Source organism: Colius striatus, chromosome 3 (assembly GCF_028858725.1).
Source record: "Colius striatus isolate bColStr4 chromosome 3, bColStr4.1.hap1, whole genome shotgun sequence".
In the NCBI taxonomy this organism is placed as follows: domain Eukaryota; kingdom Metazoa; phylum Chordata; class Aves; order Coliiformes; family Coliidae; genus Colius; species Colius striatus.
In genome coordinates, this window is record NC_084761.1 from 36,283,890 (window position 1) to 36,300,762 (window position 16,873).

The 16,873-nt window shown below is 33.7% G+C and overlaps 1 protein-coding gene across 4 annotated transcripts in view; it reads right to left on the minus strand.

The window, feature by feature from the left end:
* The window catches only part of LRBA (LPS responsive beige-like anchor protein), a 406,817-nt gene that overhangs the window by 9,887 nt on the left and 380,057 nt on the right, over nucleotides 1-16,873 (minus strand). For 3 of the 4 annotated variants that reach the window (XM_061993733.1, XM_061993731.1, XM_061993734.1), the window contains 2 exons: nucleotides 4,661-4,762; nucleotides 3,243-3,457 (listed from right to left, as the gene is read on the minus strand). In XM_061993733.1, the coding sequence (XP_061849717.1) occupies nucleotides 3,243-3,457; nucleotides 4,661-4,762 (317 nt within the window). The remainder of the gene's footprint in view (nucleotides 1-3,242; nucleotides 3,458-4,660; nucleotides 4,763-16,873) is intronic. The other variant, XM_061993732.1, reaches the window with a different exon arrangement.

Consider the following 16,873-nt stretch of genomic DNA (forward strand, 5'->3'; position numbering starts at 1 on the left):
AGTCCCTTTTAACATCTGAGATTTTTGAAAGGCACTGCATTGTAAAAAAACAGAGCTGACACTGTGACAGGCCTGGCTTACAGCAGCAGGAGTCTTGTGGGCACTTCCACATTTCAAAACAGACTCAGGAAAGGAAAATAAATTGGTTCCTCTGGGTGAAACAGCATACAGGCTTTGTTTAGGGTAAAATAACTTTGCTTCTCAGAACAAGCAGACTATTTAGAGTTCAGTTATTCATTAAGATATCTAAACATTACATGGTAGATGTACTGCCATATGCCTAAGCTCCACCGAGCAATACAGTATTTAAAACAAAAACAGGTGGAAGGCATTGATTAGACTTTGAATTTCCCCAGAGTGTCTGATTTTTTTCCTAGTGGTTTTCTAGCACAAGAATACAAGAAAGAAAATCAGAATGTTGTTCCAAACATCCCCATTGAAGACTGTTAATTTTGTCAATAACATTCTGAAATATTCGTCCGATATGACATAGGAAAATAGAAACTAGACTGTTACATTACAGATCCAACACTTATGACCACAGTAAAATAGAAATTAGAATTTTAAATTACACATTCAACACTTCTGACATTTTCCTTCTCATTTCTATCCTCCTTGAGAAAAAAAAAAAAACTATGAAAAACATTTGTCAGCACAGCCCATGGGTAGATACTATTCATTTTAAATGCTCCTACTTTAATGGTGTAGTTGCCACTGCCTTCTAACATGATGTACTGTAGAAGCACTGGGAAAGATGCTGTAGGTTATTTAAGTGTAAAGCCCAATTGGGAGAGAATGAAAACAAAACAAAGCAAAATAAAACCTAAACCCTTGTACATACATAATTCTGGCCCACAGAGAGCGGAACTTCCATTGCCTTTAGCAACATTCCTAAAGCTGTGGGTACTGACTCAAACACTACAGAAATTGTTTAAGCTAGCAAGGGATTTCTAGATATTTTACAGATTTTCTGGCCTAGCTGACAACACAATCACAACTGAAAGTGACAGATTATCAACATTATTATTGTAAAAAGAGAAAACACTGTGATATGTATTTGCTTTATGGAAAGAATTGGGATGAAGGGTAGGCTGAAAATCTCAAAAGCATTTGTATAAGGACAGCCAAAGGTGCAATTTCAGAGGACTGAACAAAGAATAAAAATCAAAGCAAGAATCTACATTAATTTGGAAAAGTGCTTTGGGACAAAAATATACGCATTCCTACTTCATTTCCCCAGCCTCAAATCCACATTTGTGGCTGCCACTGCATTCAAAGATCAAATGCCCTCTCGTCCCTGCAGATAGCACTCTCACTATTTAAGAGATCTACACAGTGAGTTATTTCTGCATATCCTACCACAAATGTATCCAACATTTTGAAAACATAGGGATGCTGGATTAACAGAGTATACTACATGACAGTTGAATACACTGAACTACACTGGAGACTTCAGTGGCACTGTTCCACGTAAGTTGAAAAATGGAATTAATGAAGATCAAAATTCTTTCAAATATATTGACATACTCTTCCATCTTAAGAACTAGTATGAACAGAGTCAAGAGAAGAACAGATGCAAATTTTAAAATTTTGCACAACATCTGAAAGAATTTAAATAATTCTGTAAAATGAAAATGAGAGTGAAGAGACATTTTATTCCTGAAACATCTAATCAAAATAAAGGAAAAGCTTTGAGAGTTTTCAACTCAAGAGAACACTGGAAATCCCAGCAGCAGAGTTGCTGGGATCTTCCAACAGATTATGAAAGTCAGCTTGGAGGTGTAACACTGCTATATGCTTGCAACAACAAAAGCATACTCTTGGCTGATGTTAAATAGTTGAAACACTCCTTTGCTGTGAGGGTGACCAAGCACTGGCAAAGGCTATACAGAGAGGCTACAGAATCTCCATCCTTGGAGATATCTAGAAGTCATTTGGACATTCCCCTGAGCAACTGGCTCTAGATGGCCCTGCTTGAGCAGGAGAGCTGGACCAGATATTCATCAGAGGTCTCTTCCAGCCTCAACCACTCTGTGATTTTGTGCGTCTCAGGCCACAACTGGCAGAGAGACCATAACTTCAAATTATTCAGGTAGCTGAGTGCTGTCCCAGCAATGGGATCTTGCTTCATGACTCCACTGCATTTTGTAACTTTCTAGCAGATTTGGTAATGCTTGGTCATTTTTTTTTCTCCTTCCTTTCTCCAAGGAAAAAAATGGGAATATTTTTAACTCAAGGCAAGTATTCTTTTGACGTTTTTTCTTCACTGCAGTATAACTGGCAGGTTCTCTGCTTCATAGATAATATTTCATAGGAATTTTCAAAGGATCTGCATTTTGTATTATAAAATAAATTCCATAAAACCATAAGCTTAAAAAGTTTCCTGCATAGTTTTGGACTTGCTCCATGTCTCTTGCAGCTAAAGACGCGGAACCTAGCAGCCTGCTCAGTAAATGTCAATGGGCTAAAGAGTTAAAATACAGATATATGCCTATAATCTTCCTGAAGCTCAGCATAATGCACGCTATCTCTAGCTAAGATGAAGGAATGTAGATAGAGATGCCAAAAAAGAGAAAGCCAATATTGGAAACAAGTTCAACAACCTTCTGCCTTTAGACTCAAAAGTAAAGTAGTAGCCTGGCTTCTCCTGGTTAGCAATTAGTAATATTTGTATTCTTCATTTCAAGGAAATGCCTACAGGCTATTCCTTACCATATGAAAAGAGTTATTTTAAAATTAAAACCAATACTATTAGGAGTATGTGGTCCCCTTAACTATCACTTTTTTTTAGAACCACAGAATCTTAAGGGTTGGAAGGGACTTTGAAAGACAATCTAATCCAAAACCCCTGCCAGAGCAGGACCACCTCAATTGATCCTTAACCTAATCCTCTGTATCCTCTGTCACCATGGCACCTGCTTCATTCCACAGTGGGCCTACATTGCCTCTTAGTGTTAGTTTTATCTGCAGTGTATTTGAAGAAGCCTTTCTTGTTTTTCTTGACCTCCCTTGCAAGGTACAACACCAACGAGGCTTTAGCTTTCCTAGTTGCCTCCTTACATCCTCTGATAACAGGCTTACATTCATACTCAAGTGGCCATCCCTTCCTTCCATGATCTATGTTCTAGAACCATACATTTCTACGGTCTGCTATAGAAAAAAGTCCCCACAGAACTCCAACATAGGCAGCTTTTCCTGACACCTTAACTGACAATCCCTAGCACATATTTGAGTACACTCACCTTTATCTTATCATCTGTTTCCATAGTGGCTTGAAGTCTTCCATTCACACTGAATACACAGAAGAGGCCGTTTTCATAATATATGACACACTGGCCTTCTCTTGAAGCTTGAATAAGTTTTGGCCTCAGGCATTTTTCAGGACCTTCTAAGGTTTCAGGACCTTCTAATGTCCTCAGTAGATCTCCATTCATAGAATGTATGAGACACGGTCCTTCTAATGACAGTGAATAAAATTTCTAGTTATGGATTTACATGCTCATTGAAAGACATTATATATCAAATAATAAGTAACGACTTTTACTTAGGTATTCACTTTTATAATAACTTATAATGATTTTTAACCATGGTTAAGTGGATAGTCTATGAATTTAAGAGAGTCGGAGAGTAAAATGAACAACTTAAAAGCTTTGTATTAAGGTATTTCAGAGCACCTATCAAAACCAGTTAGAGACCTAACACATTTTCTTTTGGGGATTTTAATACTGGCAGTAGTTAATTTTGAAAGAACAAAAAGAAATGTATTGAGTCCTAAAATGAGATTTTCAAAATACAAAGACACTGAGAGGTAAGTGTAATGAATTTCCACCCATAGGTACTCTAAAAGTGTAAATTCTCATATTAAGATTTTAACTTATATGCGATCCTCTAATTATTTGCTTTTTTGATATATTTGGACAAATACCCAATATGCATGTAAGCCATGAGCGTTCACATGCATAAAACAGAAATGCACCCAGGTGTATATGGTGAGTACAAACAAGTTTGAAAAAGCATCTCAAAGTATGTACTTTGGAAACACTAAAGCAGAAAGATCCTAATTATAAGAAATTTTGAGTTTAAAAATAATTGCAGACCAGCAAATAGTAAAATGATAAACAATATCCATGGAATCAACACTGCTTTTTATAATCTGCCTGCCAAATGCAGGTTTTTGAGAACAGAAATGGCGCAGATTATGGGCTTTATAGCTAAGCTCAAAAAGCCTGAACAGAATTACTATAAATTTGAGTTGGTACTGTACACATATCCTTCATCAAACAAACAAGACAGCACATTCTTTTTTTCATGAAACTGATTCTTGCTTCCCTTTCTGAGAAGTTACCCATAACAAACATTCTTTGCCATCCTGGCGGTCAAGAGCTGTAACCAACTGTATGCTATATGTGATTACACACAGGATTAAAAAAAAGAAATAGTAATGAGGAGGCTGTAACAGGGAAACTGTTGTGTTTGCTTCTTGTAAATTTCTGAATAATCCTCTTTTAACATCTTCAAAAAGAGGTTTCAAATTCTATAGCAACTAAAAAAAGGAGAGAACTAAAACCACTGTAAGTTAAATTCTGCCACTGGAGACTATATTCTTTTGCATTAGGATTATAGCTTCATGAACAGAAAGAAATGACGACAGCTACCTTACCTTTTGAACCACTTATTACCAGGCCAAGTTCAGCACAAATGGTAGCACAGGTGATCTCATAGTCATGTCCTGTCAAAATAGCTCGAGGAGTTGCAAAATCACCTTCAATGATAAAACAATAAAAGCAATCCTTGGTTACAATCCATTTCTAAAATCACTGCTTTCAATCACTGAAGTGTCACCAGTTTCCTTGCTCTTTGAGTTGATGTTCCTTACAAATCATTTCTATGCGACTGTTTGCATATGGTTGTTCTGTAATCATAGCTCTACAGTAGCAGATTGCTATAGGAATTCAGCCTGCACATTTACTAACACACATTAATATAGAAGTCAGGTGTCCAGTGAAACCAAACAGAAGCTGAAGCACAGAGATTTGCATTTTCTCCTCCCTCCAGCTCTTCATCGATTTGGTTGGTTGTTTTTTGTGGAGGAAAAGATCCAAGTCAATTACTACCTTTTCCTATGATGGGCATAAGGGAATGCACGTGTCACTGACAGGCACTGAGAGGAGACACCTACAGTGCATAAAAATGAAGTAAAACATACATTGACTGGTTTTATTTTAACCTGCATTTTAACAGCATTTAAATCTCAGTCTAGTGTCTGGTTCCTTGTTAGGTATGGAGTTTGGACCATAATCTGCCTGACTGTCAGGTGAGTTTGCAATATCAAAATTTCCCAACCCAACATTAATTACTGATGCTCCTATTAGACACTTTGCTGCAACAATAAAAGAAAAAACCTATATTGTTTTTATATTGTCTTTGTAATCAAACATATATTGATACCATCAAGAAAAAGAAGTTGGACAATTGACATGTTTAAAGGAAAAAAACATTTATTCACCATGTCAAAACACAGAAACGTTAAGCAAGTGCTACAAAGCTCTTTAAAGAGTTTCATAACTTCACTCACAGGTCATTTGCTGGATCACCCTCTTCAAGACTGCTATAATTTCATGGAAATCACAATGTTATTTTTATATTACCATATCATTAGTTCACATATAGCAATTTAGAAAGCATTTAAACTCTAAAGAATGTATCTTGGGCAACATTATCATGTAATTTCAAAAATAATTAGATGAGTTTTTAAGCACCAGGGAATCATTTCACTGCACAATAGATTATAATATGTGAGACATCAGCAAGGCTGTAAAGCAGTGGTAAAATCAAACTTTTTTTACTACAAAAATAGGAGATGGCTTTGCAAAAAGAGTAATAACAGGGCCAAGTGACTCCATTGGGTACTAAGGTAGTTTCATTCAAATTACATTTGGTGTTGTAATTTTTCAAAAGACCAAATCAACATAATGTCATTAGTTTGTCCGTGTGAAGCCTTATCTGTAGTAGCAATACAGATACTGCAACTCATTAGAAATTGTGGGAATACATTAAAACAGGTAGCTACTCAGATCCTGTATGTGTACAATGAAACAATTATGTGAAAAAGAAGTGTAGATCTAGGCTTGCATGAATAAAAGCCTAGCTTACTTTCCATATTTTACATTTTTACTCAGATCATTTGCAACGCCTCCCAGAGTGTCTGTGCATCTGCCTGATTCAAAGGTCATAATCTATGACAAAGTATCAAATTGAGGATTTTGACCTTTCAAAATTTGATTTATTCTGCAATTACTGTTATAATCCATTATTTATATCCACAATACAAATTCTTGAAAAGCAAATAAATCTGTTTCTTCTTAAGATATATACATATACACAAAATATATGTGTGCATACACACACACACACACGGGCATGTATGTATGTATATCAGCATTTTAATTTTGAAAATGCTCTGAAGCAATTTGTTGTATTGTCCCTAATATCTTAATAAATAATCATTAAAAGTTCTTGCATTTGTTTCATATAATGTTTGTCCAAACACACTCAAATCCAGGAAGTATGGCAGACAGTTCAGAAGCAAAGGAAAAAACTCCCCACCAAATTAGAAGCATAAGGATAGACTTAATGACCTCTAGGTACTTCTCAGGTGGCTGATCCTATGAATGTTCACAAAACTTTTAGAGAAAGTTTGCTCTATTGAACTTCCTTCACCTAAACATTGGGCAGGCAACTTAAAAGCTTCATAAATGAACGTGTAGGCAAGTCACAAATCTGCAGTATTAGGGAAAAATAGACTTAACAGACTTCTTATCCAGTAACAATTTTATTTTCTTGACCCGATTCTTTCCCTGTATTGTTCTCAAGCCATAAAAGAGGATTTAAAACTTTTGTTAGTTTGTTTTCTTTTAACTGAGCTGCCTATGTAGGCAAAATTCTAGAATTCTGTTTTTAGCACTTTGCTTTCAGACATTGCATTTAGCACATACTTGTATAGATCTGCATGGAATTAATCTAATTATATGCTACAATGAAACTTTTGAAAACAGAGTACTTTTAAATGTACAATGTTACAATGGAGGTAATGAATATAAGATGTTGAAGTTAGAAGGACTTATAAGAAGCAAAGTCCGAATAAATTATTAGGAGGTGTAGATAAACAAAATCCTTATAGTAAACTTTTTGCCTACAGCAGCTATATTACTGTTGACTTTATCTATGTTAGGTTGTCAGTAACTATATACATAAAATGTAGGAGATAAAATTGTTCAAACAAGATGTAGAAACTGAGCATATGTATTTATCACAGTCCACAGAAAATTAAAACTTCGTGACGCTCACAGTCTTTTTAGAATTTGGAGCTGACTTCAAAGATAACAGAGGTGCCACAGGTGGCAGGATTAATGTTTCATAAATTATAGCAATTGTTTACTAAATTTAATTTGTTCTAATGAAACATTTTAATGCTAAAAAAAAAAAAGGAAGAAAAAAACCAGAATAAATCTGCAGAGTATCTTTAAAGAATTTAGAAATTGAACAAATACTGTAAGAGTCCTGTGAAAAGTCAGGCTGACTTCTTTGATAAGAATGTCAAGTATTTAGGGGTTTCCAAGCCCTTGATTTTCCAAATAATGAGGTCAACTTAAAAGCTGGTTGTGGAGCAGAACAGATTTCTTTAAAAGCTTTTAAACTGTTACTGCTTCAGAAGATTGTCATGGTTTTCAATAATGCAAAGAGAAAATTTTATTTTGTTGCTGGTTTAAGGGGCACCACTTCAAACTTTTTTAAATTGTTTTAGGGAAACTGCCTTGTAGACCTTTTGAAAAGCTGGGGAAGTGACTTCAAAGGAAAAAGAGTCTTTGTCTGCTAAGCAGGTTTACGACCACTGATGCAAACCCTAACTAAGAACTGAAAAGAATACTCAGTGCATCTTTATGGAGATCCTTAAGGAAGATGAACAAGTCAAACGAAATTAAAGATAATGCAAATCCTAGCACTAATAACCAAGACACAACAGTTTTACAGATGTGCTTTTCTCAGCATGGAATAGAATAATATCCTTAGTTTATACCATTGCTGAATTGTTGCTTGAAGCTGAATGCTGTAAGAATCTTAATGTCACATTCATGTTGCAACAAATGTTGCCAATGATTTATGTAATGGGAAGTATACGTAAAGTTATTTTCCAATAATGGACAGAATAGTTTACGGTAACCATTCAAATTATTTCAAAAGAACTCTCCTACATTCCAATAAATAATTTTTGCAAAGTTGTTTTCTCATCGAAAACAGCATAAAATATCACTCTTAAGTAACTAAAATACATTTTAAATCACAATATTCAAGCTTCAGAAGATAAAAGAAAAGCACATGACATCATATCAGCCTAGGCAATATTTCAGTGAAAAAAAATGTTAGGTGTTTGGAAATTACGTTTAAAAAGAACAGGGAGATTATAAGAAAGTCAAAATGTTCTTCTAGTTTAAGGACATGTAGAAGAATATGTCTTACTGGATAACAAGGAAATGGTTTATATTGCTGGGTCTTTCTCCACTATTTTTTTCAGCTTCAAGATCATGAGATTTTAAATTCAACACTAAACTTCTAAAATGACTGCTCTTTGTATTTTCATCACTAAGCTGTAAGAGCTGAGCCAAACATAGTAACAGAGAAAAGTATCTCCATAAAAAGAAACTAAACTAGGGATCGACTGAAAAAAACTTACAATGAAATATGAGATACGTTTCTTACTGTTTCTGAGTGAGATAATATTACGCAACACATTAAAATATAAAATATTTGAGTGTGCTTCTTTTTATGCTTTATGTTAAGAAGACAGCTAATTATGATAAGCCACAGACAGGCAAAAAGTAATTTCTAAATTATTATTCTATGATTGCAGAGGCTGCAGGGCACTTTAAAATGGCAAATTAATTATGTGATTTTATGTCAATATAAAATCCACATTAAATGATGCATTAGTTAATCTAACTATCTTTTTATCTACTTCCTGCAAATATAAGTGATTGAGTACTTTCTCAGAAGGATACATCAACCAAATCAAAATACAGATGTAAGAAAAGTCTTTAAAAAATAATTTTACAAATTTCATAATTTTGAAGTTGCTTTGTATGATTAAAATTGAGGCAAACAATAAAAGGTTTGAAATCAATTTGAGCAATACTAATGTACTTACAGAATATATGACATTTGGACAAAAGTGCTTCCAGCAAAATGTAAGTAAATCAAGAAAACTAATTTGTTGCAAGGATTCTATGCTCATTACATAGAAGTTTCAGAGCTTAATTTAAATGATAACTGTCTAAATACTATATAAACTCTTTATATTAACATTATTTACAGATAACACATACCAAACATTTAAATAACTGTCAACTGGTTAAAAACTCATTTCACTGGTATAGAAACGCTAGCTCTTTGATGGATGTGACTGCTTACTGAAGTGGTATTGCAGATATTACTGAAGTATTTCTAATACTAGTTTGAATAATCTTTCCTTTCTAAATACTCATTGTTATGTAACAATGTAATCTTTTAGTATTACATAGGTACTTCATTTTTGTCTGGTTCTTCACATGACACTCCATCAGCATTTCCTCTAATTCCTTCAAACTACTTCCCATCTGTTCAGACGTTTTTTTTAATAACAAAAAGTACAACCTTATGCCTATATGCCAGTTTTGTTTTTGCAATAAACACTTCAACCATACATTTTCTGGAAAAGTTACACTATCTTTGAACAACACACTATTCTACTAAAAATCTAAAAACATAAAGCACAGACTGTTACTGTGCTGTTACTTTGCTCAGTCAAAAAAAAAAAAAATTATCTTGTAGAACTCATTTCAGCAAATATAAAAACACAGGAAAGACTTATTCTACTCCTTCGCACAATCATGCTGTGCAACAAGTGACCAATGTTTATTCAATACTAATATGAGATTTTTCTTGTAGATTGTGTCAAGGGAACATGTGCTCTACATTTCCAAAATAAATACAGTAAAGAAAAATATTTAAAAGGCCTTCATGAACTGAATATTGCAATTCAGATTTCAAAAGTCAATAACCCCCAGCCTCTTAATTCCTACTCTATGTGCAATACAAAGATTTCTTGAATGAGTTCACCCTTCATCTGTTGGAAGTCCTGGAAGTCATTCAGCAGAACACCTCCCACTAAATACAGACCTTTTTGAAGCCCCTGGAAAGTGAGTGCAAGTGAATATTCAGGGTCAGTGTACACTAATATATTAATATTTGCACCATCCCAACTTCATAAACTGCTACTTAAATGTCAGCTTTGAAGCTTTAAAACACTATCATTTTTATTTGAGAATGTTCTAAAACATTTATGATGGGGCTTTTTTTGTTTATGCTAAAAAAGAATCACATCACTAGTTTTTTCATATTTCTCTCTGGTGGCTAATAGTTATAACTATTCCATTAGTTAGTGAGTCCAAGAAAAAAAGATAAACAAGCCTCAAAATAAATAAAAAAAATCAAACAATTATTTCAGTCAGAAATAGCAACCACTGTGGAATTGCTGCTAAGATAAAAGACATCCTCAACATGCTGAAACCGATCATTAGTTGAAACTTCTATAGTATCTAACACCCTTGGCAGAAAAAAATCTGAGATGAGAGCTTTTATACAAGAATTCACCTCAATTTGGCAGGTTTTGACTGTTCTTTTCTATTAAAATACTATATTAAAATAATTTAATTTTGTTTAAAATATAAACCAAGTATCACTGCAAAATAATACTGTTCCACAGAGCTGTGTTTCAGCTACTTGATTGCTCCTGTAAACTTCATTTCAAATCAATTCATTAGTCATATATTGCACTAGGTAAATGCTTTTACATTATCGATGTAACTTGGAATACTGATGGTATAGACCAAGTTCAGAGTATACCTAAATTAGCTGTCTTTTTAAAATAAATAACTTTTCAGCGAAGCAGGCCATAATTATAATTACATATAGTATTCCTACACTCAGAGAAGTAACGTTTATATCTGTGATGCTAATGTTAATGGAATTTAGATCCAGAAATATAAAATAATTTCCAGTCTGATTCAGGATTACTGTATTGACAATTGCAATTACTACATAATTTTTACAACATTTGAACTGGCAATTTTATTCCAGACTAAGAATGATTATAACTTCTGCATTACTCTGTCTTACATGGTATAGATTTTGAACTGAATGGTTATTTTTCCGAGCAAAAAAACCAAGGTAAATAAATTTGATATATTATTATATCATCCCACCACTGTGTGTACGGCGGACATTAAGGTTGTATTCATTTACCATATGAATACAGTTCCTTTTACCACATCAACTGCTAGCTGCAAGTTGTAAATATAGCATTATGTCATTGTATAGCATTAGACCATGAAGCACTAAAGATCCTTATCCTTCTGGAATATTTCATGCACATGGACCTAGTGACACTTGAAGCTGGATGTTGCCAAAAAATGCAGTATCCAAACTCTTTCTCTGCTTCCTGTCTTGAAAGACATACTCCCTTCACTTGTCTCTGGATCATGCCTCAAAACTTGCTCTACAATGTTACTTGCAAATTACTTACTCCAGCTGACAAATCTTGAAACACAATCTCTCTTGGCTAGTTGAAAATAAGAATGATAGACGCTATGCTTAACACAGCAGAACATACTTTTAGTCAAACAAAATATTTATAGCTCACAAACTTATAGGTTCATCAGTACTGAATCACTACATCTAATTAAATTCTTTCCAAAGTATTAATGGGTACAATTGCAAGTGCCCTTCAATGAAGACATTGTCACATCTATGATGTGACTTTCTTGGCATTATATAAATACAAAATTATATGGCTTATGCAGTGTCACTGCAGATTTTCAGATACACCTGTTATACTTCATCTTTTTTCAGTTTAAGTATTTCGAGGCTAGAACCATCATTTCTATGTGATTTATAGAGTACTTGCAGGAATGAGGCCTCAATCTCTTTGAGGTATCAATGTGTTACAGTTTAAAAATGAAATAACAGCGACCTTTTATAGCTATATAATATAAGGCTGTGTTCTAGATTCATGCAGATAGTCCCAGTTTTTGCTACAGTAGCTACAACAGTGCCCTGTGAAGATACAGGGAATTATAGGTCCAATTACAGCATCAGGGCCTCTGACAATTAAGCTTTCATGAGACTTTCAAGACTAACATCAAATAATGAAATAAATGTTAGGTAGAAAAATATTTAGTAGTTCTTATCCTTTTCAAAGTATGTTACAGATACTTTTCTAAGTCTTGTAAGTCTTCTCTATGAAATAAAAGTTACTGAACTTGACTTACAACAGGAATAGTAAAATGTTATATTGCACTTGCTAAAGTTCCACTAAAAAGTATTCCATTTCTTTTTACAGTCACACTTATCAAAACACTCTTGCCCTACTTCTGTTTCAGTTTATACATTAATCTCAAATTCATATAGTATTTTCTCATTATAATTTTAATTAAAAGGATAAAAATTTTACTACAAACTAATTTTTTTTTGCACCTAATATGTGAAAATGTCTATATTTGAAATATTTTACTAGGCAGTGCTTTGGTCAGTCCCAAGTTCAGCTTCCAACTCAATGTCAGCAGATGGTGCTAAAGGACTCTTGCTTTATACACAACACTGTGCTACTTGTCCAGCCATTTTTGAGAAACAAAGAGTATTTCTTATGTCCGCAGTTAAACAGTATTAAAAGAATATTGAATTATTTACTGTCTTTTTTTGAAGAAAGACCTGCACATTATTATGATGTGTGTAAGGGTAAAAAACTAAATGTGCTTTTGAACACCAACAGGAGCACATGTAGATTGTTTTTAAACTCTCAGTGCTGTACTATAGCAGCACTCTTCCCTTAACAGACTGACTACAGTGAGTGGTATTTATTGTCTTGATATATTTGGAGTACTTGGAAGCTCTGAAAAACTTTTAGTTGTTATAGAAGAGCATCATTTGATGGAAATTAACAATAACAGCAGAATTTTCATTACTAACATAATTACTGATTTATGGACATTTTGATGTCCCTACTATTCACCATGATAAATGCAAAAAAGAGCATTTACAGACAATGTTTTTACAACTATTCCCCTTTTTTCAAGAAAAAAGCTGTGATTCAAATTACTTCCAAAATTTTATATATATATATATATATATATTTTTTTTTAGGAAATAATAGCTAAAATTTGAAATAAATATTTATGTTATAAACATTCTTCAGAAATGTGGAGTCTTATCTTCTCTATTTTCATTGTTATGGGGAAAGAAAGTGAAAAGGGGTTTTTGTTCCTAATTTATCAGCAGATATATAACCTGCTTGAAATCAGTGTGACTGTGGACTGCATACAGAGGCAAGCACATATGCAAATCTTTATAGAATTCAGCTCTACAGGATTAGTGTTCTTAGCGCAAATAAATTATTAGCTAGGACGTTAATCAACCAACACAAAGATGCTCATCAGGTCAGATCTTCAAAGTTTAAATCACCTGTATTATCCACTGAAATAATTCATTATCAACCACTCACTTATAAAGAGTTTATATTTTTAGATTGAAAAGTGTGTATAACAGTTGATGAAATATAGATGTTTTATCTTTTGCTATGACTACTAATACAATAAATCTTATAATATCTCTAGTATCAAATCCATAGCTTTAACTTCATAATAACACTCATTGATAAAAAGCTTTTCAGGTATTCAAATGCATATTTAGAAATTGTAGCTATAAAAAAAATCAAACAAAATATAGTTTCTTTTGAAAGTAGCTTGGATAGTAGCTAGACCGTTCTTCATGATGACAGGAAACAGGTGAATAATCCTTTGGGATATTTTATAAATTGAAAATATTATGTATTTTAAAGATTTGTATCTGAGGAAGATATTCTGCATGTTAGCAATAGTAAAAGCATTCAATGAACTCTCTCAAATAAATCTCAGTTAAATCCAATATTTGGGTTTTTTAAGTACAAAATCCTATGCTTACATTCACATACGTGTCCAGCTACATAGCTACACTACTAAAAGCATTTCATTTCTCTAACACACTTCAGAAAACCTGAATATAGTACCCTCTAAAAAATATAAAACTGTGCAATGAAAGCACCTTCATAACCCCCGTGATGCTAATGTGATACATACAGAGTGTAACATTTTCTAGTTTTATAGGCTAACATAAAAAGGTAATATCATTTGTTTTATTCACATATGTGTGGAAGATCAATGCAATAACTCAGAAGAGATCACAATAGTGTTAGTAGTGGTAACAGAGTTACACACAGACTCTACGTTTCATTAGCACTGGATATTTTTATCAGTTAAGCCTTAAATTCATTAAGCAAATCAAACTTCTGAATTAGATATCTTTTTTTTTGTTTTGAAAATGCAAAAACTAAAAAAATAATTATAAACAAACCTGTAGATATTTTGAAAGCAACAGAATTCTTTCCTCATATTCTCTTAATATAGCACAAGAACAGAAAAAGCATCTTCACCTCAGCTATCAAGACCCCTGCCATTTTATAAGCACTAACCACTTTATAAGCATAAACAACATCAACACAATTAAATTCACCTCTGTAAATACCCCTTGTTCAAGAAAGTACATCCAAACAAAATAATTGCACTGAGAAAACAAAGACACTGAAGACATAGGTTGACATTCTCTAATTTGATTGGCCTCTACCTAATATGAAGCAGGAATTATTAGGAAGGAACTACAAAGACATTTATTTGTAAAGAAATACAAAAAGTATGAGTGTAGCAAGAAACATGGTGCCAATTTTTAATATATAGGCAACTAGAGCTGACCTTCTAGTTATGATTATAACCAATATATCAAAACAGACCTAAAACACGGTGATGAAAGGAACTTATATGAAATTGTTGAAGGTATGAGAGTGTTCAATATGCTTTATAAGGGAAAGAAGGACAAGAAGATCTTTTTTTGAAGTATTTTGGGAAGCCAGGTGTCAATAGATACGCAATATTGTTCTGTAAGATAGGAAGGTAAGTCTACAGGAAAACAAAGGCCAAGGTAATAAGGGTACTAGTGAAAACCATTTCAATGCAGCAGAAGACAGACAAAGAGATAGCAGCTGGCACAACTGAAAGTTCTTTTGAGACTTTAAACACAGATAAGTTGGGCAGAAAGATGAAAACAAATGTGATTTTTCTGAATCAGTGTAAAAGACAAGGTATGAGCAAGCAGGGACAAAACCAGGATAGTCAAACATAGATGACACGTAATTAACAATAACAGCAGAAGTAAGAGCCATTCTATTAATACAAAAATATGTTAAGTTTACGTGACAAGTTGGTCTGTTATTAAGAGCAACCAATATCAACTGATGATTGCACACATTTAAACGTATTTCAGTAAAAGTCTTCAATAAAAAGGCCAACTGCAGTCAGGCAGCAAACATACGTAAAAGCAGCAATTTTGCTGCAAAAGACAAAATCAGCAGCTGTTGTCTCAAGCAGAGAACATCTAAATGAGGTAAAAGTTTGGAACTCAGTTGGCTGGATAATAGTGATTTGAGGGTACTGTGAAAATGAAACTACATAATCATAGAATGGTAAGGTTGGAAGGGACCTTTAGAGATCATCTAGTCCAACCCCTCTGCTCAAGCAGGTTCACCTAGATCAGGTCGCATAGGAACACGTCCAGGCGAATCTTGAAGACCTCCAAGGAAGGAGACTCCACAACCCCTCTGGGCAGCCTGATCCACTGAGAGTTGTAACTGTTGTTTTATGAATATTGGGTCAGGTTCTGCAAGACTAAAAAAAAGTCTTGTAATGTTTAAGAAGCAGAAAAATGAAACTCAAGAAATTAGAGGACAGTCTTCTTAATTCCAACAAGCATAAAAAATACTGGCAGAACATTTATATTTATACAGACATATACACATCTTCCTCTAAGAAAACAAGGAGATGAGTAACAGCTGATTTGGATCAGCATATTTTTTTCTTGCAATGGCAGAGTAACAAGACTTGTGTTTAGGGAAATATCATATATTTTTACTTTACTAAGGACTCTGACACTGTTTCACATGGGCAGTTTCTTAAGGAAAACAGGAAAACACATATTTAGAAGATGGTCCTATAGATCAGATGAAAAGCCATTTGGAAACCTATATTCAGAAAGCTCTTAATTGTCAAAATGGTAAATGTATTGATGGGCATTCTTGAACTGTGTACTATCTAATATTTTCTTTAATGAACAATTTGATAGAATAAGACTGTGTATTACGTTTGCTGACATGAACTGCTGCAAGTCTGCTGCAAGTCTGCTAGAGGACAGGATGAGAACTCAAAATGTGTTTGAAAAATTGCAGAAACTGTCTAAAACATAATACAATTCAGAAAGTTTAAAGACAAGGTTTCACAGCCAAACTATGCAAAGGAGTAAAAACAACTGAGTAGACAGTGGTTCTTCAGAAAAGACTCAATTCAATATTGGTTCATACACTTAAAGAATTAACACTGTCATGCTGTTTTGAAACACATATCCTACAGGGATGTGAAAAGTACTAGTCTGTAAAATAGGTTGTCTTCTACTTATTACTGGAAAAGCTTTAACTGCATTGCTGGGTCAACTTTGAGGAAGACAGACAACTGAAGAGGAGATCTAAACAAACGAGACTTATGGCAAAAAAACAGAAATATTTTGGTTATTAAACCCAGAGGCAAAGAATTGCAGGTTGTGATAATCTAAATAGCAGGAAGTTGTTGCAAGGAGGAAATAAATTATCTGTTCTCTACGCCAAGCATAAATATGTAAGAAATAATGTAAGAATGTAACTGCTACA